Source organism: Mesocricetus auratus, unplaced genomic scaffold (assembly GCF_017639785.1).
Source record: "Mesocricetus auratus isolate SY011 unplaced genomic scaffold, BCM_Maur_2.0 Super-Scaffold_100028, whole genome shotgun sequence".
NCBI lineage: Eukaryota > Metazoa > Chordata > Mammalia > Rodentia > Cricetidae > Mesocricetus > Mesocricetus auratus.
The window spans coordinates 21,736,356-21,763,397 of record NW_024429209.1 but is presented as its reverse complement, the minus strand read 5'-3'; the positions used below and the strand labels follow the sequence as shown (position 1 = coordinate 21,763,397).

At 36.2% G+C, this 27,042-nt stretch overlaps 1 protein-coding gene across 1 annotated transcript in view; it reads left to right on the top strand.

Moving 5' to 3' along the window:
- The window catches only part of Sycp2 (synaptonemal complex protein 2), a 65,269-nt gene that overhangs the window by 9,083 nt on the left and 29,144 nt on the right, over window positions 1-27,042 (top strand). The window contains exons 7-22 of the mRNA XM_040732975.1: window positions 126-211; window positions 458-492; window positions 1,384-1,526; window positions 1,615-1,667; window positions 3,082-3,127; window positions 3,668-3,763; window positions 4,879-4,939; window positions 14,841-14,989; window positions 16,003-16,077; window positions 19,953-20,099; window positions 20,983-21,082; window positions 21,656-21,810; window positions 23,121-23,187; window positions 23,673-23,730; window positions 24,328-24,458; window positions 24,601-25,016. Of these exons, the coding sequence (XP_040588909.1) occupies window positions 126-211; window positions 458-492; window positions 1,384-1,526; window positions 1,615-1,667; window positions 3,082-3,127; window positions 3,668-3,763; window positions 4,879-4,939; window positions 14,841-14,989; window positions 16,003-16,077; window positions 19,953-20,099; window positions 20,983-21,082; window positions 21,656-21,810; window positions 23,121-23,187; window positions 23,673-23,730; window positions 24,328-24,458; window positions 24,601-25,016 (1,818 nt within the window). The remainder of the gene's footprint in view (window positions 1-125; window positions 212-457; window positions 493-1,383; window positions 1,527-1,614; window positions 1,668-3,081; window positions 3,128-3,667; window positions 3,764-4,878; window positions 4,940-14,840; window positions 14,990-16,002; window positions 16,078-19,952; window positions 20,100-20,982; window positions 21,083-21,655; window positions 21,811-23,120; window positions 23,188-23,672; window positions 23,731-24,327; window positions 24,459-24,600; window positions 25,017-27,042) is intronic.

Below are 27,042 nucleotides of genomic sequence, written 5' to 3'. Positions count from 1 at the left end.
CCTTCACCTGATTTACATCCCTTACTTATAGAGCATGAGTAAGAGAAAACCTAGGCTTTTGAACTCATATGCCTGCTTCTCCAAATGCTTCTTGGAAAACAAAGTTACTTTCTTTTCTTTCCTAGGCTTTAAAAAAAATGAATTTGATGCTTGACAGAATACCTCAAGATTCCAACAAAATACTTTCTAATCAAGAAACATTAACTCTCATGTAATGATTTTTTTAATACCTTGTTTTGATCAGTTGTTCGATTTAGTAGTTGTAAGAAACATGGCAAACACAAGTTTGAATTAATCAAGACCGACAGTCTTACAATTTTGGGTATAATAGTGTTTATATTTTCTTCTAAAGTCAGTTATACTAGCTAATTGTAAATTTTACGGGTTTTCCCCTCAAATATAATGGGCTTTCTATCTAATATTAATTTAGTATATAATTTCTTATTTTAATTCACAGGAGTAATATGGGAGAAAGGATTATAGATGTAGGAGGTAAGTATCTCTAAGATATGAAATCATTTCAAACGTATGAATATTATATACCTTTGACCATGTTATTAACCTTCATGTTACCAGAATAATAATACATCAAAGGAATTATAATTTGTTTATATAAACTGAAGGAAAAATTTTAGATTAGTAAAAATAAAGACATGTCTTGGAACAAATAATTTGTCATGACAAGAAAAATTAGATAAAATAAATGTGTCTGGCAATAGTTGTGTTGGTAGCTTAGTGTTCTAATTTATTAGAATTTCTTATGCTAAAAATTTTCTTAAATGGCAGTTATTGAAACTATAATGTCTAGTATTTTTGCAGTTGATAGACAGATTTTAAAGAATATATTTACTTTAAAGAAGTTTTCACTAGATTCCTATGAGTAAAATTTGATTTAGTGATTTATATGTAAAGTATGGCTTTAATATATACCATGGGATAACTGTAAACATCATAACAAAAATTTTGTATGTTGTAGAAATTGTTTTTCAATTTACATTATAATGAAGTGGTAAAGTCTTAGAAGATTTAGCGGTTTCTTTAAAACATTAACTTTTATTTATAAAAAGCGAACAATTTAGTAAATTAAATATTTTCTTTTTCTCTTGGTTTTGTGCCTTACAAAATCAAGTTGTTTTCTTTTTGTTTGTTTTTTGTTTTGTTTTGTTTTGTTTTTCGAGACAGGGTTTCTCTGTGGCTTTGGAGACTGTCCTGGAACTCGCTCTTGCAGACCAGGCTAGCCTCGAAATCACAGAGATCTGCCGGTCTCTGCCTCCTGAGTGCTGGGATTAAAGGTGTGTGCCACCGCCACCCAGCCAAAATTAAGTTTTATAAGCTGAACTTCTAAGAGTTTTGACCTCTCCATTGACTAACAATTGTTTTAAGATTATGAGTTACAGGTAGGCATTGTGGAAGCTTTGTGTAGAATGACTACAGAAAAACGGAGACGAGAACTGGCGTGTCAGTGGTTTTCAATGGATTTTATTGCTAATGCATTTAAAGCAATTAAAGACTGTGAATTCGAAACAGTAAGTAGTATGTATAAAAATAACAAGTCTAGTAAAGACTTTTGTATGATTCTGATTTTTAAAACCATTTTTCTCTTTTGAAAACTAGGATTGCAGGGTATTTCTCAACTTGGTAAATGGTGTGCTTGGAGATAAGAGAAGGTAAGCCAGATATAGCACATAGTTATCTGTTCAGGAAGTAACGCTGAGCCCAGCTATGGGTGTCTATAAATACAGTTTTATTGCACTGCAAAATTTATTCAAGACACTATTTATGTAGCATACAGTAAATTAGCACACTGCTCACCTGAAATACTCTGATGCCTTTATTTGGGTTTTTGCTTGGAAGGAAAAATGCATTTTATTTAATTCATATTAGTAACTGTCCATATTTGGTTTACTTTTCTTCGGAATTACATGTATATTATTATTGGTATTTGAGGAATGATAAAAATCTGGCTATACATCTACAATCTGGAGTGAAAATATATAGTAAACAAATTCTCCTTATATATAAGTAACATAAGTAGAATTTTTAGTACTTAATACCAGAAACAAGCACAAATTGATAGAAAATATAAATTTTACCATTAAAATGTATTTGTAGGGTGTTTTTACCTACAAGTATTGCCTGTGCTCCACATACATGCAGTTCTAAAACAGCCAGGAGAGTTGGATCACCTAGAAATGGAGTTAACAGAAGATTTTAAGAAACCCATGTGGGTGTTGGGAATTGAACTCTGGTACTCTGGAAGGAAGAGAAAGCTCTCTTAAACTGCTGACCTATCTCTCCAGCCCAGTGCAATAGCATTGTAATACCTGGTCCCGATGGATGATGCTCTTGAATAAATCATGTTTGCTTTATTTATTAAGGAAGTGAAAGATAGAGTTACGGCTAAGTCAGTGAGTTATATTCCCTGCATTTGAACCATAAGTTCACATCTCTTCTACTCTGTAAGTTATTTAACCTTACTATCTTCAGTTTTCTTAGCTGCATCATAAGAATACTAATAACACTTATTGCTTATGTTTGTTACTGAGACCAATAGAACACACTAAAGTACTTAAAATTGAATCTTTTGCCATGAAAATGTTCAAGAACTTAACCACTTTTGTTATCAATGACTCAAATCTACTTTTTAACCCATCCAAGTCCTGTGGGATCATCTATTGTATTAATATACATTGAATTTGGAAACCCTTGTTCATGTTTGAAAGAATATTTTTAATTGGTATAATTCCTTTAGTCAAAGTGGTAAGTGTCTTTAAAGTAATAAGGCTTTTCTTTACCTTAACAAATTCAGATATATATTTGTTTAAAAATAGTAATGGCCTGGTCTGGCGTGGTGGTTTCACCTATTACCTCAGTTACTTGCAAGTTTGCAGTAGGGGCATCAGATTTTAGGCTAGTCCAGACAACAGACCCTATCTCAAAATTGCATTAAAGAGGTTATTTTATTTAAATTTTATAACCTATTTCTGATTTCTCTTTTATTCTAGACATTGTTTTTATGACTGAACAAGTTAATTCTGGAAAGGTAGATTTATTTTTTTCCTAAACTGTTTTGTGTTTTAGGGTATATACGTTTCCTTGCTTGTCAGCATTTCTTGATAAATATGAGGTAAGTTTTAATTTTATCAAAACTTGAGTTATTGGATAATTTTATGTAAAATTAAATGGACTATGTAATGGTTTAAAATATTAAAAATTCTAGATTTAGATGTGATGGTACAGCTAACTGGTCCTATATATTATAGTGACACCAGGACAAATATGAACCAGCTCACCTTAGCCAAGAAAGAAAACAGCAAAGTTGTAGTTCTCCACATTTTCTTCTCTGCTTTTAAAGGCATTTCTGATTATCATAAGTATATTCAAGCTATTTTCAGTTTCTATTAATACTTAAAATTTTTTATTTTCATATGTCTGTGTAAAGCATTTAAGTAACATTTGTTACTAAACTACCTAAGAGTACATTTCTTCTGTCTTCATCTACTTAACACTTTGTCTCTTAAAAGTATTCAGGGACTGTTCTACTTTATGTAAGTGATGCTAGATTCTAGAATTAAAAAACGTCAAATAATTCAGTCATGGCTGTAACCTGATGACAATTTTCCATGTATGTAAGCAAAATATATACTAGTTTTATGTATTATTTTAGCTGCAGATTCCATCAGATGAAAAACTAGAGGAATTTTGGATCGATTTTAATCTTGGAAGCCAGACTCTGTCGTTCTACATTGCTGGAGATGATGATGTAAGCTCTTGCTCCTTTGTTATTTCCATGCCCATGAAGAACATTCTTGAAATTTACTTTCAGAATTCATATTTGTATACTTTTTAATCCACTCTTTTGGTATATTTGCAGCACTAGCTTTTTATTTTAAGGCTGTACAAATCACTCTGTCAAGGCAATTAAATGAAAATTATTTGACTTCATTATAGAAACAAAATCAGTGCTAAATTTTAATATTAATTTTAACAAAAACCATTTCAGAAATGAGTATTAAAAATATTCAATTTTTTGGTCACATGGACAAAACGAATCAGCATTAGAAAAGAAGCATGAAGGTTGCTCAGTGATATAGTACTGAGCAGGCACCAGGCATTGGACCACTCAGGTGTTCCATGAGAAGAACATTGACAGGTGACAACATTTGATCTTACTCAGTCTTGAAACCTCCTGGGAAGAAATAAGGAAATTGCTGCTTAGAGTGGCATGTAGAAATGAATTTTAGTTCTATGTTGTATCATAGCCATATGTAAACTTTTGAAAGTGGAACATTTCTTTTTTTGTGTGTTATCTGGGGAAAGGTATTAGAGTTAATTGTTTCCTAGCTGTCTCTTTATTTTTGGTACAGTGGTGTACATCTGGCTCAAACTGTGTAGTCACTCCCAAACTCTGGCAGTTGATTATCGGCACATTCTAATCACACCAACAGAAATTCAGATAGGCCAGCTTCTTCCAATGTAGGGTTTGGTAAAAAATTTTATCTACTTAAAAATGGGTTCTCTGGTCACTCAATATATAAAGTAGCTTGACCACCAAGTCATGTATCCATTGTCCGGTGTTTTTTCCTTATGGTAATTACTGAAAATAATTTTGTTTTTCTATTTTATAAAAGAGCAAAGGTGTGCTTCTTTCTTGTTTATACCTGGTTAAGGTATAGGATATTGGGGCTTGTTATTTTAGAATGAATAAATGGAGTATTGAAAGAGCAGAAAGATGCATGTTTAGTGGTGGAAGGTTCAGGAGATAGGAGAAAGGTAAGTCACAAGTCACATGTTAGTTTAGCTTAAATTGATATTGAAAGAAGCTTTAAATCAGGAATAAATTTATACTTAAGATCTTTATTTTCCTCTAAATTTAAGGATCATCAATGGGAGGCAGTCACTGTGCCTGAAGAAAAAGTTCAGATGTACAGCATCGAAGGTATTAAACTTGAAGTTTGTTTCTTGTAATTCTCTACTTGGTTCCTTTCATAAAAATTGATAACGGGGCCATTTGGGGCTAGGAAGAAACCTGGTGCCAGGGAAACCCTCAGGAACCCTTAAGGATGAGGGCAACTAAGACTCCTAGCAATGGTGGAGAGGGTGCCTGAACTGGCCATCTACTGTAAGCAGATTGGTGACTTCCAAAATTCCCATCAGAGATACTCTATGTGGTAACTGATGGAAGCAGAGGCAGAGATCCACAGACAAGCACTGCACTGTTCCAATACTCTTGTGGAAGAAAGGAAGGAGGGGTTGTACTAGTGGTGGGGGGATGGCAATGTCATGATGGGGGAATCCACAGAGACAGCTGACCCAACAAGCAGGGGAGCCTGCATGGGACTGACCTAGGCCCTCTTCATGTGTGTGACAGTCCTGTAGCTTGGTCTCTTAGTAAGGCTTCTAACAGTGAGATCAGGACCTCTCCCTGGTGCTTAACTGATTTTTGGGAACCTGTTTCCTATACTGGATTATCTGGCCCCACCTTGGCATGAGGGGAGTAGCTTGTTCCCACCTCAACTTGATGTGCCATGTTTTGTGCAAGCCTTGGGAGGCCTGTCCTTTTCTGAATGGAGATGGAGGATGAGTGGATGGGGAAGGAGGTAAATGGGAAAGAGGGGGAGGGGGATTGGGAGGAGAGGAGGGAGAGGAAACTGGTTGGTATGTAAAATAAATGAAAAAAGTTATTTAAATAAAAAAACTGTTCGAAAAAATAGAAACTGCTAGATAATATGACTACAGAAAAATCTCGTAGACACTCACATTCATAAAGTCATCACATTTTCAACCCCAGGTTTCTTCATCTAAAACCACAATATTTGGACTGACCAGTCTCATGTTAACGTTTTCAAGGTTCTTGGAATTCTATCCCACTTGTTTTATTTAATTGAAACACGCATTTCTCAATTCCTATAAGAGGAGTTAGACTGGAGGACACATTTATGAAATCTAGCAGACTGATTAAAAAGTCTTATTAAGGCATATTTTAGTCATTATATATATGTTTGTGTGTGTGTTTATCTCATGGTTTTAATTTGCATTTTACTAATGAGCACTGATGGTAAGTACTTTTTACGCATGAGCTCTCTGACTGGCTGCGTGCTCTCCTCTGTAGAGCATCTGCTTGAACATATGAGCTGTTTATTCAATTTTGAAGTTGTTGTGTATCCTAGACTACCAACCCTTTAACAGATAAATTCTGAGAACATAATTATTTGTCTGTATCATGTTTCATTTTTTGTGAGCAGGTAGGGGGTGTGCCAGGTACAGCAAAGAAAGGCTTTTAAATTTGAATTTTAGTTTATCAGGTTTGTTTTGATTTTCCATGTATAGTTGTTGCTTTGTGTAACATAAATAATCTCGTTTTATTTATTAGTCACAGAGATTTTCTGTTTGGCTTTGGCTTTAGCTTTTGTACCTTAATGTGGTGAACTAAATCAAATTAAGTTTTGTCTGGGTTGTCAGAAATTATAGATGATTGGGTGAACTTATAGCTATTCTAAGATTATTTGCTGAAATGGCTTTAATTTCTCTGAGTTTCTTTGTTTCCTTGATCACGTGCTATACCATTGACTATCCACCCCACCCTCCATGGTTCCTCGGTTAAGTCATCTGGCTCTGTAAGAGTAGTTTTGTTTCTTGTTGCTGTTATGTATTCCTTAGATCTGTTTACATGCTGTGTACCAGTACCACGGTGTTTTTAGCGTTTATGTTCATTCTTAACAAACATAGCTAATTTATTTTCTGACATTGTCAGGTTTTCAGAAACATGACCTTTGGATTATCTATATACATTTAAAAGGTTTTGTTAAGTATTCCAGAAAACTTCCTGGAATTGTGACTGTAGATCATCAGTGTGGGAATACTAGAACTAGAACTCAAATCATAGAGATGCAGTTCTTTTTTATTTGGGTTCTGGACTTCTCTAAACAATGTTTTATATTTTTCAATATATGTCTTATAGATATTTTGATGAATTTATTCCAAAATAATTGATTTTTGCCTTTTATGATGATAAACATCATTTTTAGTTTCAGATATTTTCTACTGGTACATGAAAAAATAGTTTTAAAAAGATACTTTCCTTGTATCCTACAACCTTGCCAAGTTAACTGTTAAATTATGATGTCTATGTAGGTTCCTGAGGGTGTTTTCTGATAAGCGATAGTGTTGTTATACTCTCTCCTCAATTTCCTTCCCCCTTTCTTCTTTATGGAAATGGAAAAATATGGTGATGTATTGTTTATAATTTAATAAAGCCACTGGAGATCAAAATGCAAAGCTAGCCACAGCCACAGAACCAGGAGGTAGTGATACACACCTTAAATTCCAGCAGCCATACTGGTTAGCTATAAAAGCCAGGCAATGGTGGTATACAACTTTAACCTCAGGACAAAGGCAGATGGATCTGTGTGAGTTCAAGGCTTCCCAGGGTTACATTAGAGCGAATCAGTCTAAAAGAGAAACAGCTCACACAAAGGACATCTCAGCACTTGGGATCCCACACCTTTAATCCCAGCACTGGGGAGGTGGAGACAAGAGTGATGATATGACTGGGTGGAGAGAGGAGTATAAGGTGGGAGGAGATGAGCTGAGAGGATTGCAGTCTGAGGATTCGTGGAGAGAGGATCACCCTTTCAGTCTGAGGTAGAGGTAAGAGCTAGTGACTAGCCGCTTTGCTTTTCTGATCCTCAGCTTGAACCCCAATATCTGTCTCTGGGTCTTTTTATTTGTGCTACAGAGAAAGCTTCCACTACAATTTTGAATGAGTGAGTGTGGTAAAAAAGTGGATATCTTGCTGACTTCTTGAATGTGGCTTGGGAAAAGGTGATACATTAACTTACTATAAAAGTGCTGTGTTAGCTGAATGCCCTGGTGGATACTCTGCATCAAGCTGAGCAGGCTGTGAGAAATCATGTGGTTTTGCATATGAAACCATCATGGGTAATTGAAGTTAGCAAACGTTCATCCTCCACTTTGTACTTGTCCATTAAAAAGCTTTCTTCTGCTACTTGGGTCTTAGACAGTTACCACTGCTTCTTCAACGTACATGAATTCTAGAAAACATACATTTACCTATGTAGAATCATACACTATATAACAATTTTCTGTTTGTAATTTTCAAACTTTTGGTTTAGCTACAATGTTGTGGCATGTATCTTTTTATTGCTGGGTTGTATTCTACTAAATGGCTATACCTCAATTTATTAATCCATATCCAGTGAACCTTTGGGATTTGGAATGTTCCAGTGGTTAGCTCTTATGAAACGCTGTTATGAATATTAATGTATACTCTGTATATATGTAAGTTATTACTTTGGGGGCAATTGCTAAGGGGTACAGTGCTTGTGTACCACAGAGATACATCCTTATCCAAGTTTAGAAACCTCCAAAGTGTTGGGTAAAGTAATCTCACCAGTTTAGGTTTTAATCTGTTTTTAAGAGATCCAGTTTCTGGGCCAGCAAGAAGGTTCAGTGGCTAAAGGCACTTGCCATCAAGTGAGTTTGATTCCCTGGGACTTAACATGATGGAAAGAGAAAAGTACCCCTGGGACTTGTCCTCTGACCTCTACACACATACCATGCATTTGTGCCTATATAACCCACACATGTATTCACATTCAGGCATATGCGTACACTCATGTACATCCATCCACACACACAGACACACATCTAATAACTTTAAGAAAGTAATTTCAATTTTGTTGAGTCCTTCCTTCTCTTGCCTTACTGTTCTAGCAATAAGAACTACCATTGCATTGCTAATAGAAATTAGGAAAATAAACATTTTGCCTTATTTCTGGTGTTTGGAGAGTGGCAAAAACATTTTTTTTTCTTACCACAAAGTACTTTATATAGTCTTGGTCTGTTTCTTATTGCTGTAACAAAATACCTGTGACTGAATGTAATAAATAACCTAAGAAAAAATTAATTTTGGCTGATAGTAGTGGAATCTGGGAGTCTCATGATTAAGTTGCGGCGGTACCTGGTTAATTCCTGGAAAATAGGCCATCATATGGCAAGAGTAATTTGAGGAACCTGAGATCACATTTTAAATAACTGTCTATAGTAGCTCCATAAAAGTTGAGGAGAAATTAATCTGGCTTATGAACAAACATCTGCCACTGGGTGCAATCATTAGCGCTGCCAGAATGAGGAATTTTCTGCTGTGGAATATGTATTCCTCTCATGGTGTAATAATAAAAGCTGTTTGACCAGTAGCCAGACAGGATAAGCCTAGGTGGAACAGTCAAATTGAGAACTCTGATGAGGAGGAGCAGAGTCTCGAGAGATGCCAACCAGCCATGGAACAAACAGGGAGTATTAAAAATGAGGTAAAAAGCCTTGAGCCACATGGAAAAGCACATGTAGACATATAGGTTAATTTAAATGTAAGAGTTAGCTAGTAATAAGCTTGAGCAATTGGTGGAGCATTAATAATATAAGCCTCTGAGTGATTATTTAGAAGCAGCTACGGGATGGGGGGCAGGACAGAGAAACCTCTGTTTATAATTTTGAACATGAGTTTTACTAACAATGAAACCATATTCATACCATAGAACATTTTGGCAGTTTTTCATTAATATCTTAGATAATTTATTTTACAGAATTAACTCTTGGAATTATCTTTTTAAGTTTAAATGCCTATTAAGCTATCCAATCTTAATTGTCTTTGACCTTTTTCTAAAGTCTTTTGTTTCTTTAGTATCAGTGGTATATTAGTACTTATTTCCTGTCAACTTACTTTATGATTGACATTGTATTTAGAGCTATAGAAAATTTTTGCTCAGCTCACCAGCCATTCATTCAGTCCAAACTCTAGCATATATTTTAAGTGGAAGAACTGAACATGTATTTAAGACTGACCTGTTTCAGAAATTATTTTGCATTTAAGCTAGTGAGGTAGTTGGAGAATTAACTCTACTTTTAAATAATTTAAATGATTCTTTTAATTGTACATAATCAAGAGGTGCAACATATTTCTGTGCATGTGCACCCAGGGAAGTCCTAGCCAGAGAAATCGGGTACAGAAAACCTACAAGGGCTCAATAGCCATTTTTGTGTGTCTCCTTGTGTAGCCCCAAAATAGTCTAGATCCATTAAAGTCCACATTTTTGTTAACTCTGAATCTTACTGATAACTTCATATTTGGTATCTTATTTGTTCTAGCAGTTTCTCTTCCTAAACCAACAATCAGAATAACAGGGTGTCTCTAGGGAGCTCAGGGCTGGGTATCATGTATATGCACAGAACTCTGATACCTTTAGACAGATGGATTTAATTTTTTCTTCTGATCTAGCAAAATACTGTCCTGAAATAAAATACTGCATCTTATGCAGATGTGGACCCCTCTGAATTAAGGCTCTGGCTCCCTGCTATTGATAATATTCTCCATGTCTATGGCTTGCAGATAGGACTAAGGTCTTTGTGCTTCCTTTCCCACAATGAATTTCACTGAAGGGAGTTATCTATTTCCCTAGCTGCTTAGTACTCTCAGTAGCAGACATGTTAGTCTTTATTACTATCCTCAGGATTGTTTTTCTCTTTTTTATAGTATTATATAATAATTCACAAAACATGAATTTTCAGCCAAGAATGGCTATACATTTTCAGCTTTTCACACCTTCATCCCCAAGTATCTTTTCACCATTTCCTATTTCTGGAAATTATAGAGATGTGTCTCCCTCCCCTGGTACCTGGGTTCATCTCTCATGTTCTCCAAATATTTACTCCATCAATTCATATAGTCTCTCATATCTTTTCTCAGAATATAAATTATGTCACAAAAAAGTCAGCTTGGATTGGTGATGGGGGAAGTCCTGTGTATATGTCAATAAAGCACTGTTGGCCAATAGGGAACCAAGAAAGGTGGGACTAGGAGTCCAGGAGGACTCTGGGTAGGAGAAACACAGGGAGTCGAGATGTAACCGCCATGGGGAAGGAAGCCTGGAAATTTCTCCGGTAAGAGAAATACTTAGATTAACAATTATGGGGTAAATACTTAAGTCAGAGATAGCCAGTAAGAAACAAGCAAGGCCAACAGCTTCATAATTAATATAGCCTCCTGTGTGTTTATTTGGGACTGATGCGGCTCTGGAACCAGGCTGGCGGGAAGGCTTCTCTTTACATAATGGTGTCAGAAGTGGGATTGTAAGGTATACCAGTTACATGTTTTATATTATAATATTTGAAAAATTGTTCCAATTTACTGGAGACATATGCTGGAGCATTGTCAGTTTTTATTGTTTTAGGTATACCCATAACAGCCATTACCTCTAAGAGATGTGTAATAACAGTCAGCCTTTTCAGAGCTGAGGGCAGTAGCCCATTGGAAGCCTGAGAACGTGTCTATGGTATGGTGTACATATTTCAAACTGCCAAATTCTGGGAAGTGAAATACATCCATTTGCAAAAGTTCATTTCAGTGAATACCTTTAGGATTACAACCTGCTGGTAATGGAGTTTAATTGTAAAATGAGCAACTGGGGCAATTTCTTACTATTTCTTTGGCTTGTTGCCAGGTGATAGAAAAATCCTTTAAGCCTTTGCTGTCATGGTGTTTCTTATGAAATTCTGAAGCTTCCAACACATTACCTACTAATAAAGGATCAATTTCATCATTGCCTTGTGCCAGAGGACCTGGCAGACCTGTATGGGATCTGACAACTCTTTCTGCATACTGAGAATGCGTGACTATATTGAGAGGCTCTGTAAAGTCTCTAAGTACCATGAGAATGGCAAATAACTCTGCCTTTTGTATGGAGTTTTAAGGGCTTTGAACTAATTTACTTATAGTTCCTGATTTATACCCTGCCTTACCTGATTTGTTTGCATCCATGTAGAAGGTAAGAACTCCAGAAATAGGTGTTTGCCTCACAATACATGGAAGAATCCAAATTGTTTTCCTTATGAATTTGATTCTCTCTGTTTTGGGATAGTTATTACTAATAGTTCCCAAAAGTCACTGCAAGCTATTTGCCAATACTCCTATGGTTTCTTCTAGTCTTTCACTGTTCATAGCCATTTTTGAAAAAAATAGTTATTAAATTTTTCTTTCCCTTATTAATTTCTGTTACATTCTGTTGTACATCTCTAAAGTTTTTTCTGTCAAGATTCTTAACTCCTCTAATTAATCTCTCTCTCTCTCTCTCTCTCTCTCTCTCTCTCTCTCTGTGTGTGTGTGTGTGTGTCATTTTAAAAATTTTCTCAGCTAAGCTCCAAATATAGACTGAGCACTGCTGTTATTATAATTTTATCCTAAAGAGCTCCTTCTTTATTTTTTTATTTTTGGTATTTATGAGACAGGGTTTCTCTGTATTGTTTTGGAGGCTGTCTGTCCAGCCTGGCCTCGAACTCACAGAGATCCGCCTGCCTCTGCCTCCTGAGTGCTGGGATTAAAGGCGTGCGCCACCACCGCCCGGCTTCCTTCTTTATTTTCTAACAAATGGGATATGATAAAAGAAAAGACTGCTTGGTTAACTCCAAATAAAGAAGCTGTTCTTATTTTGAAGATCTCTTCTTCAGGGAATTTTATTGTGTGTTTAACAGTAGCAGGGGGTCAGTGGGGGTAAACGTGATTGTCATGGTGCACATGGAAGTCAGAGGACAATTTTTGGGAGTTGGTTCTCTCTTTCCACTAGGTGAGTATTGAGGCTTTTGAGTTTCAGGGTTGTCAGGCTGTGGCAGCAATCATCTGATGTAGCTTTTCAAGCCTAAAGGCCATTGACTGTTTCCTCCCCACTGCCTTACCGCCTTCCTCCTCCTCTTAGGTCTAGCTCCCCTTTCTTTGTTCCTTGTTTGATTACCATGACATGGTGATTAATGGGAAAACTAAATATTTGTTTTTGTGTGTATATGGATTTAAAAGTCATTTTAAGTGATTTTTCAGATAAAGCACATCATTACATTCATACTGTCTTGATATATTATAAAACCAGTCATATTGCTATTCAAGCAAGAAACCAAACAAGAAGTTTTAAAAAAAATCTTAATAAGATTACTAATTTTAAAAGGCCAAGTAAATTATGATATAGTTTAGGACATGAGGACAAATGTCAGAAGTCTCAACAAAGTAAGCAATAACGTAAAACAAACATAGTTGTATTACTGTATAGATGATTGCAGCTCATATAAATGAATCTTTGCACAAAGAATTACTTAAATTTATAATTATGATACTTTTGGTTTGTAGTGGAAAAATACTGCATTTACTAGATAGTAAAGTACAGAGGAAAAAGTCAAATGGAGATTAATGGCATGAAACAATTATTAGTAAAAACTCAAAGATTATAAATGCATTGCTATTTTTTATAAAAACATGAAATAATATCTTTAGGTCTACATGAGTTTTTACCTATGAAATGTGAAATTTTAAGAATCGTCTCACATGGTTTTAAAATTCTTAGTTGTACTGTTTTAGTGAGAAACACAGCAGCACTTTCATTAGTTACTATTGCTTAGTACCATCTAAGTTCATTACTATGGTAAATGTCACATTATGTACAGAAGAACAAATGCATTTTTTATTTGGGCAAGGCTTGTAAGAATTTTAAAAATCTATTTTTGGTAAAAATATTTGCCCCTTAGGGCAGATCACGGAGTCACTCGCATTTGCATCCTTGTAGAGATAAGAGTCCCTAGTTTTAGTGGTCTATTTTCCTTTGGCCCAAGAGTATTCTGTGGGAGACAGGTGTGAAGGCTTCTCAGTTGATAATAGGAGCCTCACCAGAGGCAAGCAGGGAGTGCTGTGGTTCCTGGTGTTGGCGATTTACTCTGTAACACAGGCAAACTAATTAGTTGCTAGGTGATTTTGTATATTTTTTGGACACCTCATAACAAGTGGGACTTAAAGTATCATGATGTTATTCATGATTTATTAAAGCTTGACTGAGGATTCAGAAAACAAAGTCAGCCTCCAGCTATAGAGATCAGGCAGTGGTGGTACACTCCTTTAATCCCAGCAGCCAGAAGCTAGGAGGTAGTGGTACACACTTTAATCCTAGTATTTAGGATTAAGAGATAGATGGATCTCTCTGAGTTCAAGGTCACATAGGAATACATGAGATTGAATCAGTCTAAAAGAGTAACAGATCACATGCTTTTAATCCCAGCACTAGAGAGGTATAAAAGATAGGAGCAGGGACTTCAGTACTCAGTATCAGTCATTCATTGTCCTCCTACATTGAGGATAGAGGCATTCATTCTCCAGCTATGCTGAGGAGAGGTTATGATTTGAGGCTTGGCATGAGAATCCATGGAGACAAGATTAGATTAGCCTGTTTAGCCTGAGGCAGAAGTAAGAAGCTAGTAATCAGTTGCTTTGCTTCTCTGATTTTTCAACTTGAAGTTTGAACCCCAATATCAGTCTCTGGGTCTTTTATCTATTTGAGTTACAAAGAATGATGTGTTGAGGATAAGGTCTGCATCCTTTTCCATAATACTCTAGATTTTTAAAAAAAATGTTATTAACAATATGTTGATTTAACAGAGATCTTTGTATACTGATAACGAGTTAATAATTACATTATTTCTAGCTATTTTCTTTAGGAAAGCAGCCTTTTCAGACATGTTCGTGGAGTATTTTAAGAATTGGTTAGGACTTAGAAACTGTTCTAGGAACCTATCTCAGTGGTTAGGGCATTATTATATAACATAGATGAGGACACTGAGACTGAAGTATAAGTTGACTGATTTGTTTGTATAGTTAGTAGTTGAATAAACAACATCCAATTTTAAATCTTTGAATTTTGATTCAGCTTGCTGCATATTTTATTTATAGTATAGTTATATACTGGTATCATAGAGATTAATATATTATCATTAATGTTGTTTTCTGTATACAGTGAGAGAATCAAAGAAGCTATTGACTATAACTCTGAAAAATATAGTAAAAATTAGTAAAAAAGAAGGAAAACAGTTACTTTTGTATTTTGATGCATCATTAGAAATTACCTGTGTGGCTAAAAAAATTTTTGGTGGAAACAAGTACAAGGTAAGCTTTTAAAATCTCCTTCAACAAATAGTATTATCGTAGTTTTACAAAGTGTTTGGGGCTACAATTTTCATTGCTTTTCCATTATCAAAATCTTAAAATGGCATGGATTATTGCTTTTTAAAATTATAGCGTGAAGGGCTGGCAAGATGGCTCAGTGGATAAAGGCCCTTTGCTCCCAAGCCTGAAGACCCAGGTTTGATCCCAGTTTCCACCTTTGTTGGGATGAAAGAACTGGTTTCTTAAGTTGTCCTCTGACTGCTACATGTGCACCATGGCACATGTGCATGATCACACAACAAATAGTAGAATTTTAAGCTTAATGCGGAATGCTTATTGGCTATTAGGTTGTATCCTTTGTAAAGTATCTCAGATGGCAGAATCAGCAGCTGCTTAGACCATTTGATGAGTTACTGCCATGTATTAAAAGACTGAACTAAAATATTTTCAAAGTATTAAACATTCTGAGAATTATAGAAGTGTGATAGAAGTAAATAGTTAACCTATGGGAAAAATTGTATCAACTGGAGAAATGTTCATTAAGAGTTATAGTGCAAATGGAGATGGGACTTGAAATAACTTATGGACGGATAGTATTCTAGAAGGCTATACAAGCCAGCCAGCACTGTGTATCTGAAAATATAAGATGACAGTTATAGAACATTTTAGGGATAATGTAAAAAATTTATGTCAGGTCAGGCTTGGTGATGCACACCAATGTTAATAAGACAGAGGCAGGTAGATCTTTGAGTTCAAGGCCAGTCTGGACTACCCTAAAAAGACCTTGTCTCAAAAAATCTGTAAAAGATATATATTCATAAGGGACCCTTATATAGGCAGCAACATGGAAAACTTGAGAGTGGATAGAACTAAGTTATTGAAGTGTTCTTAAGTTAGACCACTTACAATGCATAGTAACAATTTGGGGATAATTGTCAATTGTGGAAGGAAATGGGTAGGAAATAAATGCATTAGAAAGAAAATGGCATCACTTTGAATTAATTGAATTTTAGGACTTTACCAGAAAACAAGGTATTTCAGTTGCCAAAACATCTATTCATATACTTTTTGATGCAAGCGGATCACAGGTATGTCTCTGACTTACTTGATTTTTAGTCAACACTAAATAAAAATACAGTCATAAAGCTAATTTTAGAGGGTGATTATATGAAAGCAATGGTATCAATATAAATAGTTCTGTAATATAATATTTTGGTTAATAATAGTTTCATTATAGAAGTAAATTATTATTGAAAACTGCAGTTTATTAATTAAAAAAATGAGAACTGTGAGTGGCAGAGTTTATTTGGAAAGGTGACTCTTTTGTTGGGTCATTTGTGACACTGAGGAAATCCAGAGAATCATCAGGGCATACTTTGAAAATCTGTACTCCACAAAATTTGAAAATTTAAAGGAAATGGACAATATCCCAGATAGATATCACTTGCCAAAACTAAATCAAGAACAGATAAACAATCTAAAAAGACCTATAACCCTTAATGAAATAGAAGCAGTCATCAAAAGTCTCCCAATGAAAAAAAGCCCAGGCCCAGATGGGTTCAGTGCAGAATTCTACCAGAAATTCAAAGAAGAGCTAATTCCAATACTCCTCAAAGTATTCCACATAATAGAAGCAGGAGGCTCACTGCCAAACTCTTTTCACGAGGCTACAATTACCTCGATACCCAAGCTACACAAAGACACAACTAAGAAAGAGAACTACAGACCAATTTCCCTCATGAACATCGATGCAAAAATACTCATAAAATACTAGCAAACCGGATTCAAGAACACATCAGAAAAATCATCCACCATGATCAAGTAGGCTTCATCCTAGGAATTCAGGGATGGTTCAACAGAAAATCTATCAATGCAATCCACCATATAAACAAACTGCAAAAGAAAAACCACATGATCATCTCACTAGATGCTGAAAAAGCCTTTGACAAAATCCAGCACCCCTTTATGATAAAGGTCCTAGAGAGATCGGGGATAACAGGAACATACCTGAGCATAATAAAAGCAATATACAGTAAACTAACAGCTAACATGAAACTAAATGGAGAGAAACTCAATGCAATTCCTCTAAAATCAGGAACAAGACAAGGCTGTCCACTCCCTCTATATCTCTTCAAGATTGTACTTGAAATTCTAGCTACAGCAATAAGATAGTAAAAGGAGATCAAGGGGATAAAATAGGAAAAGAAGAAGTCAAGCTTTACTATTTGCAAATGATATGATAGTTTACATAAGTGACCCGAAAAACTCCACAAGGGAACTCCTAGAGCTGATGAATACCTTCAGCAAAGTGGCAGGATACAAGGTAAACTCAAAAAAATCAGTGGCCCTATTATATAAAGATGATGAAGTGGCTGAGAAAGAAATCAAAGGAACATCACCCTTTACAATAGCCATAAGCAGCATCAAATATCTGGGGATAATGTTAACCAAGGAAGTGAAAGACCTGCATATCAAGAACTTTGAGTCTTTAAGGAAAGAAATCAAAGAGGGTATCAGAAAATGGAAAGATCTCCCATGCTCTTGGATTGGTAGGATCAACATAATAAAAATGGCAATCTTGCCAAAAGCAGTCTACAGATTCAGTGCAATACCTATCAAAATTCCGGCACAATTCTTCACAGACCTAGAAAGAACAATAATCAACTTTATATGGAAAAACAAAAGGCCCAGGATAGCCAAAACAACCCTATACAATAAAGGAACTTCAGGAGGCATCACCATACCTGACTTCAAGCTCTGTTATAAAGCTATAGTCCTGAAAACAGCTTGGTATTGGCACAAACATAGACAGGTAGACCAATGGAACCGAATTGAAAACCCTGATTTTAACCCACACACCTATGAACACTTGATTTTTGACAAGGAAGCTAAAACTATACAATGGAAAAAAGAAAGCATCTTCAACAAATGGTGCTGGCTTAACTGGGTATTGGTATGCAGAAGACTGCAGATAGATCCATGTTTATTGCCTTGGACAAAACTTAAGTCCAAATGGATCAAAGATCTCAACATAAATCCAACCACACTGAAACTCTTAGAAGAGAAAGTGGGAGATACTCTTCAATGAGTTGGTACAGGAGACCACTTCCTGAACATAACACCAGTGGCACAGACACTGAGATCGACAATTAACAAATGGGACCTCCTGAAACTGAGAAGCTTCTGTAAGGCAAAGGACACAGTCAACAAGACAAAAAGGCAGCCCACAGAATGGGAAAAGATATTCACTAACCCCACATCTGACAGAGGGCTAATCTCCAAAATTTACAAAGAACTCAAGAAGTAAGTCTCCAAAACACCAAAGGATCCAATTAAAAAGTGGGCTACAGAACTAAATAGAGAATTCTCAATAGAGGAGTCTAAAATGGCTGAGAGACACTTAAGAAAGTACTTAGCCATCAGGGAAATGTAAATCGAAACAACTCTGAGATACCATCTTACACCTGTCAGAATGGCTAAAATAAAAAACACCAAAGACAATTTATGCTGGAGAGGATGTGGAGAGAGAGGAACACTCCTCCACTGCTGGTGGGACTGCCAACTCGTACAGCCACTTTGGAAATCAGTATGGAGATTCCTCAAAAAAGTGGGAATAAGCCTACCACAAAACCCAGCAACTCCACTCTTCAGCATATATCCAAAAGAGGCAAATTCATACAACAAGGACGTCTGCTCCACTATGTTCATAGCAGCATTATTTGTAATAGCCAGAACCTGGAAGCAACCTAGATGCGCCCCTCAACTGAAGAGTGGATAGAGAAAATGTGGTACATTTACACAATGGAGTACTATTCAGCAGAAAAAAACAATGGAATCTTGAAATTTGCAGGTAAATGGATGGCACTAGAAGAAACCATCCTGAGTGAGGTAAACTAGTCACAAAAAGACAAACATGGTATGTACTCACTTATATATGGATTTTAGACATGAATCAGGGAGTGCCAGTCTGCAATTCCACTGACAGAGAGTCTGGGAAACAGGAAAGAACCTAAGAGATATGCATGGTACCCCAGAGAAGAGGAGTGATGCAAGATCTTCTGAACAGATGGGGAACACGGCGAGGGGTGGGGGGAGTGGGAGCTGGGAAGGAGTGAGGGGGAGAAGAGGAAGAGAGCATAGGTCATGGGGTAACAGGAAGGTTGAGTAGGAGGGTACAATGGGGGGAAGAAGGAATCAGCTTAGAAGACAGATCAGGCACCAGTGAGACCTCTAGTGATCTAAAGGGATAACACCAACCTGCAAGCTAAGCAATAGTGGAGAGAACAAGAGAACACCTCGAATGCCCATTCCTGATAATGAACTTCATGTCCATAACCATCCTGGAGCCTTCATCCAGTGATTGAGGGAAGCAGAGGCAAACACCCACAGTTAAACACTGAACTGAACCCAAGGAATCCAGTGACAGAGAGAGAGAGGAGTGATGAGCAAATTGGCAAAGAATGGGCTGGCAAAACCAGCAGAGACAGCTGATCTGAACAGGGGAGAGCTCTTAGACCCCAGACCGACAGCTGGGGAGGCCAGCATGGGACTAATCCAGACCCCCTGAGTGTGAGAGTCAGTGAGGAGGCCTGGGCAACCTATGGGGCCCTGGGCAATGGATCAGTGTTTATCCCTGGCATACAAACAGACATCGTGTGTCCATAACACAAAGGGGGTTGCTCTCTCAGCCTGTCTTGAGTAAAATGACAGGCTCTTAGATATCCCCTATGTGGAAGGAAATGGCGATAGGGTGGGAGGCTTGGGGGGATGGTTGGGGGTGTGGAAGGAAGGGATTGACATGTAAAACAAGCTATTTAAAATTAAAATAAATAATAAAGTGCCTAGTAAGGGAAGATGGTATGAATATAAGAGGGACAGAAGCTTTGTAAGAATACGTTTTTTGAGAAATTCATATATTTTGTAGTATTTTTAAGTAGATTTTTCTGCATTCTAAATTCAATAGATTCTAGTGCCAGAAAGTCAACCATCTCTAGTCAAAGAAGACCTTGTTCATCTAAAAGAGAAATCTAACCTTCAAAGGAAACGGGCAAATCCTCCAAAACAAGACAACAGTAGCAACCAGGAAGATCTAGCAAGCAGCCAGGATGAGGTAAATATAGTGTTCATATAGTTACTCTATTAGATTACTACAGATCAGTCACTGCTGAAGGAAACAGCAAAGGTACTTAGAATGGATACAGTATTTCTTTGACCTAGCCTTTCAGTTTTGTCCCATCTTTTACAAATGTAAATAGAAGCAAGTATTTTATTTGACAAGTCATGTTTGTTGTACACTTTTATATTCTAAATTTGAAATACATACCATAGAATAGTCACTTTTTCCTCCTATTTATGCTTCTTACTTTTGCTTTTGTTCTAACATGAAGTGCAACCTTAAACTGGCATAGTTTTTAGATTCTTTTGTTTTTCATATATTGAGTCATTTATGTGACACTCTCTGAAACTGTGTCACCTGTATTCCCTACTTGCACTTACCAGTTTCTGTTACTTTTAGTGATATGGGGGTAATTCAAACCTTTATTAGAATTGGTGAATCTGAATTCCTATAATTACTTTAAATGACAATGAAGGAAAATAGTGAAAAATGCTTAACATTTTAAAAGCATTCAGAATAGTTTTAAATACCTATACATGTAAACATCATCTTTATAAAATATTAGAAATCACAAGGTATTAATTAGCTAAATATCTATAAAATATTTTCAGGTAGTATGTATATATATATATACTATATTATATAAACCCACTGTAATCTATATTTTAAAACAGTATTTTTGTTTGTCATTACCAAGCATGAGGATAAAACCATTTAAGTAAGTTAGCCTAAAACACAGGAATTTGTGGGATATTGTATTTACTTTAAAATACTTAACCTTTTGCATGTAGTCAAGGCATAACATTGAATAAAATTGTAGGATATTTAATGTTTAAACAGAATCATTTTATTGTGTTATTTTTCCTCATGATTTAAGATAACTACACCTAGCAGAAAGAAAATGTCTGAAGCATCAATGATTGTTCCAGATACAGACAGATACACTGTGCGGAGTCCAATACTCTTAGTCAACACATGTAAGTGTTATACAATCTTGAAAGATTTTTAGCAAGTATTTTAGGAGAGGAATTTTTAGTTCAGAGAAACTCTGGATATAAAATTGATAAAATATGAATCATAGTTATCTTTTAATTAAAAAAGATAGACTTAAACAATTATTTTTCAAAATATTAATATTCTGTGTTAATTTTATCATAATTTAAGTAGGGGATATTGTAACATTGATTAGAAACAGTGTTGGAGTCATCAGGTTTCTTGAGTTTAGTTCTTTACTACCAACTTTTTATTTGTCAAAGAATATCCTCTAGCTAAATTAAGAATCAATATATTTTCCAACCCATGGAACCAAAATACCTTATTAGTTTAACAGCCCTGTGCCTGACTGATTTCTCAATTCAGTAGTTTCAGGTTTGAATCATTCTTTGTATCCTTCCTGATGGTTTTCTCCTCTTGTTAAATGGCATAGTATCCACTTAGTCATTTAAGCCAGAGACTTGGGAAATGTCCGGAGAACCTCCATGTGTTACTTCATCACCTGAAAGCTGTCTCTGCAACAACAGGGGTAATAACTGCTATCTTTGGTGTTTTAGCAACGCCCAGAAGAAGAAGTAGGGCACCACTGCAAGCAATAAATTCTGCCCAAAGAGCTGATGTTTCTAAAACATCAGAAAGTGGAATGGATTATGCTGTATCATTCAAATCTAGACAATCTGATGGAAGAAATATATGGAATAATAGAGACAAAGTAAGGATACTTTGTGTTAAAGTAAATTTTAACAAGTTATTTTAGAAATTCATACTGAGCTGCCTTCTTTTCCAAGTACAATATTTGTTTAGAAAATGACATGTTCTTGTAATACCAGTCATCTCTGAAAGGGTCCTTCTGGCACGTGACTCACTGTGCTTACATTAAAATTCTGAAGTACTGTTTCACTCAACCTGAAACTTACGCATTACTAAGAGGAAGGAACTTTTTTTTTTTTTTGGTTTTACGAGACAGGGTTTCTCTGTATTGTTTTGGAGGCTGTCTGTCCAGCCTGGCCTCGAACTCACAGAGATCCTCCTGCCTCTGCCTCCCGAGTGCTGGGATTAAAGGCGTGCACCACCACCACCCGGCTGAGGAAGGAACTTTTTTGTCATTCTTTATTATACAAACATGTAATCTGCTTTGAGAAGACTAATACAGAATGTGAGATCAGAGAGGGGAATATGTCTTTAAGTGTCTCGAAGTCTAGCATAGTATATATTACTAAGATTGTCATACTGTTAGAGCATAAACATCCTCAGATACACACACAGGGTGTAGTAAGAACCTAGTGAAGAAGCAGGAGCCTAATCCCAAAGATTAAAAGCTAACTTAGTGTGTGCAGAAAGATAAGTGGCATAAGATTTAATTATTGCAAGCTATAGTCAAAGTAATGGTTTCAATAGTGCAGCATAAGTGTGTGTTAATAAAGTCACCGTTTCTGAATTTTTGGCATGGTTCTGAGTATTGTATGATGACTGACATCCTAAAGAGGACAACTAACGGTAAGATAAAATATCTGCATCTAAACAATGTGCTTTGCTGACAGTGATGGCAGGTTTTGTTTGTTTTTAATCTGGATCTAAGATGAATCCATGGTTATAGAAAGAAATTCAGGATAAGAATTACCTGGAAAGTGGTCAGACTTTTTAATGACTTAATACTTCATAGGTTTTAGCTTTCTGAACTTTAGTAAAAGAGGATAGGGCATGAAGTCAACAGCAACAGGAGAGTTGTACATGGAGATTCTAGAGATCATAATTAGCCTTAAGAGTAGTAGCTCTGGGACAAGATTAGAAAATTTGTGGGCTTTTCTGTCTTCTTGTCTTCAGTGAAAGTTATTTTTTGTGTGTTTCAAGATGAGGCAATGAATGGTCTAGAATATATGCATAATGTTCCTGAAATGTGAATATAGTCTAATTTCATACAAAGACAAACTTTATATCTTCATGCCTTAATGGTATTTGAAAAACTGAATTCATATATGTATGTAAATATAAATTAAGTCATTATATTTCCTCTGTTGATAGAACAAAACAACTAAAGTTGTAGAAAACAAAGAAAATGAGAATAATGAATTCCCAGACCAAAATTCCAGTAAGTACTTCTGTGGATTAATTGAAGATTAATTTTAGTCACTGGGAGTGCACCTGTAAAAGTGTGTGTGTGTAGTGCACACATATGCATGTGTGAATGCACAAGTTTGTACCTGCAAGCATGTGTACATGTAATTGTTATATGTATGTGTCTGTATATTTACATGGGTGCATGTGTGTACATGCAAATGGGTTCGAGAGAAAAAGAACAAGTGAGCCGTTTCTAACCTTATTTTTAGCCCCAGTGGTTTTCATTAATTTGGAAATAATAAGTTTGTAATAACTGTGCTGGCATTATGTAAAGAAATGTTTGTGTAATAAGAAAATAGACTGTGTATAGCCACTGCTCCTGGGAAGTTTGAGTCAGAGAGGGAGGAGGGAAAAATCAATGTTCTCATCCTTAAATGTCTACCTCTATAGGATTATATTCTCACTTTCTTCCAACCACATGAAAAACTGAACGCACTATGGTTTTGTTTTATTTAGATGAGACTGAGGACATTTTTTCTGATGTATGTGCAATGGGAAAAGTAGATGAGCCTGCGTGAGTATGAGAGAATCTTTCAGACCACTTAGAGTTTAAATTTAACAGATTTGTAAAAAGGACTTATTAGTATGCAATGTCAATAACAGCATTTATAATCATTTGATAGTTATTATGTAAGGAATGGACTATCCTTTTATTTCCATATGAAGCAGCCGTAGATCTTTATAATACTAGTGTGGAAATTTTTCCTTGGCTTAGATTCATTATAAGATATGTTAGGATTTGCAGTGTAGTATGAGTAATGGTACATTTCTAGTATTTTTAATCGTATCAATTATATAATTTTTACATGCTGTATAAAAGTTTTTCTATGTTTAACAATGTTCTCAAGAAACATTGACTATATTTAAACATTTCTTAAAGAGTCATGCTGGCTAGGCAGTAGTGGCACATGCCTTTAATCCCAGCACTTGGGAGGGAGAAGCAGGTGAATCTCTCTGAATTCGAGACCAGCCTGGTCTATAAGAGCTAGTTCATGACAGCCTCCAAAGCAACAGAGAAACCTGTCTCAACCCCCCTCCCCAAAGAGTCATTGTTTGATAATATATAAAGAGTCAATGTTTGATAATATATTGAACAAATACATTTTTCTAGATTATCTGGTGTTATAGACATCTCTAAAAATAAAGCACACTCCAAATGGGCATGTTGGACACCTGTAACAACTATCAAACTCTGCAATAACCAGAGAGACCGCACTTTACCAGGACACACTTTTACCGAAGGTGAAAATAGTCTTACCTGTTTAATACAGTAGTGTTTAGGAAAACACACTTCTCCTAAGTATCAAACAAGTAATTTTTGTTACAATAGCATTTGATATTACCAATATACTCATTCTAAAAGACTTTTTCATTCTTCCACTAGATACTGGTGTCAACAAAAAATGCATTAAGCAAAAATCAGTAACTGATAATGATTCTAAAGAAACACAAAGGGCAAAATACAGGAAAGATGTAGTTAAGTATAACAAGTCAGATGAAGAAATTTCTGAAAGAAGCAAGCAAGAACAAAATCATCCTAAATATTCACTAAAGAAAAATACTGAAAACGCTAAACAGAGTGATTGGCATATTGAATCTGAAACTACTTATAAATCAGTACTCCTAAATAAGACAACTGAAGAATCACTCATCTATAAGAAGACATGTGTACTGTCAAAAGATGTGAATACTACTGTCTGTGATAAAAGCCCTTCTAGAAAATGCATAAGGAGTCATACAAAATCAAGGAAAGAAATGACTTCTGAACTGAATTCATGTGCACTAAAAGAAATACCAGTGGTGAGTGTTGGATATATTCATTTCTTACACACCCTTACAGTGCTTACTATTAAGAGAGGCTTGACTGATTGCTAGAGACTTGACATGAACAATACTTTGTCCTTTAGTTCAATTCCTAGATACTTCCTTTAGCTCCCCATTCACTGCCCTAACACAGTCCTGTGGAACAATAGTTGGTATAATTAAGAATGTAAATAGGTATGAATAAACCAACCCTATATTTCTTATTCATTTTTCTCTATCCTTCTGAAAGTGTAAATTGAACTGGTATTGCCTTTCATAATGCTTCTTTTCTATGAGTGGCCTTTGTGTGTGCTGTTACTTTATAAGTATAACCTGCAACTATCCTTGTTGGCTTTCTATTGCTATGATACATACCAAAAGCAACTTGGGGAGGAAAGAGTTTGTTTCAGGTTACAGATTACAGTCTATTATAAAGGAAAGTCAGAGTTTATTCTCCATGGCTCACTCAGCCTGTATTCTTTTTCCCCATCATTTTTATTTATTTATTTTACATAGCAACCACAGTTTATCCTCCCTCCTCTTCTCCCATCTACTTCTCCCTTCTACTCTCCCATACACTCCTCCTCCATCTCCATTCAGATGGGGTAAGGCCTCCCATGGAAATCAACAAAGATGGCATATCAAGTTGAGGTAGGATAAAGCTCCTCTCCCTGCATCAAGGCTGAACAAGGCATCCCACCATAGGGAGTAAGTTCCAAAGAGCCAGCTCATGCATCAGGGACAGATCCTGGTCCCATTGCTAGAGGCCCCACAAAAGACCAAGATACACAGCGCTCACCCAGAGGGCCTATGCTGGCTTCCTAACTCTCCATCCAGATTCCTGAGCTCCCAAGAGTTTGGGTCAGCTGTCTCTGTGGGTTTCCCCATCATGATCTTGACCCAACCTTGCTCATATAATTCCTCTACCTTCTCTTCAACTGGATTCTGGGGCTCCATCTAGTACTTGGATATGGATCTCTGCATCTGCTTCCATCAGTTACTAGATGAAGGCTCTGTGGTGACAACTAGGGCAGTCACCAATATGATTGCAGGAGAAGGCTAGTTCAGGTACCCTCTCTACTAATGCTAGGAGTCTTACTTGGGGGTCATCTTTGTGGGTTCCTGGAGGTTTCCCTGGCAACAGGTTTCTCCCTAACCCCATATTGGCTCCCTCTATCAAGATATCTCTCTCTTTACTCCCCCCTCTATCCCTCCCACAACTCGAACATCCTGATCCTTCAATGTTCCCATCCCCCCATCCTTTCCCCTCTACTCCACCCCCAAAGTTTACCCAGGGCATCTTACCTAGTCCTCTTCCAAGGGAGACCATCCATTCCTCTTAGGGTCTTCCTATTTTCCCTGGAGCTGTTGATTGTAGTCTGGTTATCCTTTGCTTTATGTCTAATCCATTTATGAGTGAGTACATACTGTCTTTCTGAGTCTGGGTTACCTCACTCTGGATGCTTTTTTTTTCTAGTTCCATCAGTTTGCCTACAAATTTCATGATGTCATTGTTTTTACCTGCTGAGTAATAGTCCATTGTGTAGATATACCACATTTTCTTTATCATTCTTTGGTTGAGGGGCATCTAGGTTGTTTCCAGGTTCTGGGTATTATGAGAATAATGATGCTAATGAACATAGTTGAGCAAGCGTCCTTATGGTATGTTTGAACACTCTTTGGGTATATTTCCAGGAGTGGTATTGCTGGATCTTGAGGTAGATTGATTCCCAATTTTGTGAGAAACCAATACTGATTTCCAAAGTGACTGTATAAGCCTGCACTGCCACCAGCAGTGGACAGTGTTCCCCTTACTCCACAACCTCTCCAGCATGAGCTGCCATTAGTGTTTTTTATCATAGCCATTCTTACAGTTGTAAGATGGTACCTGAGTCATTTTGATTTGCATTTTCCTGATAGCTGAGGATGTTGAACACTTCTTTGTGTATCTTGGCCATTCAAGATTCTTCTGTTGAGAATTCTGTTTAAACCAATATCCTATTTTTAATGAGATTATCTGGTA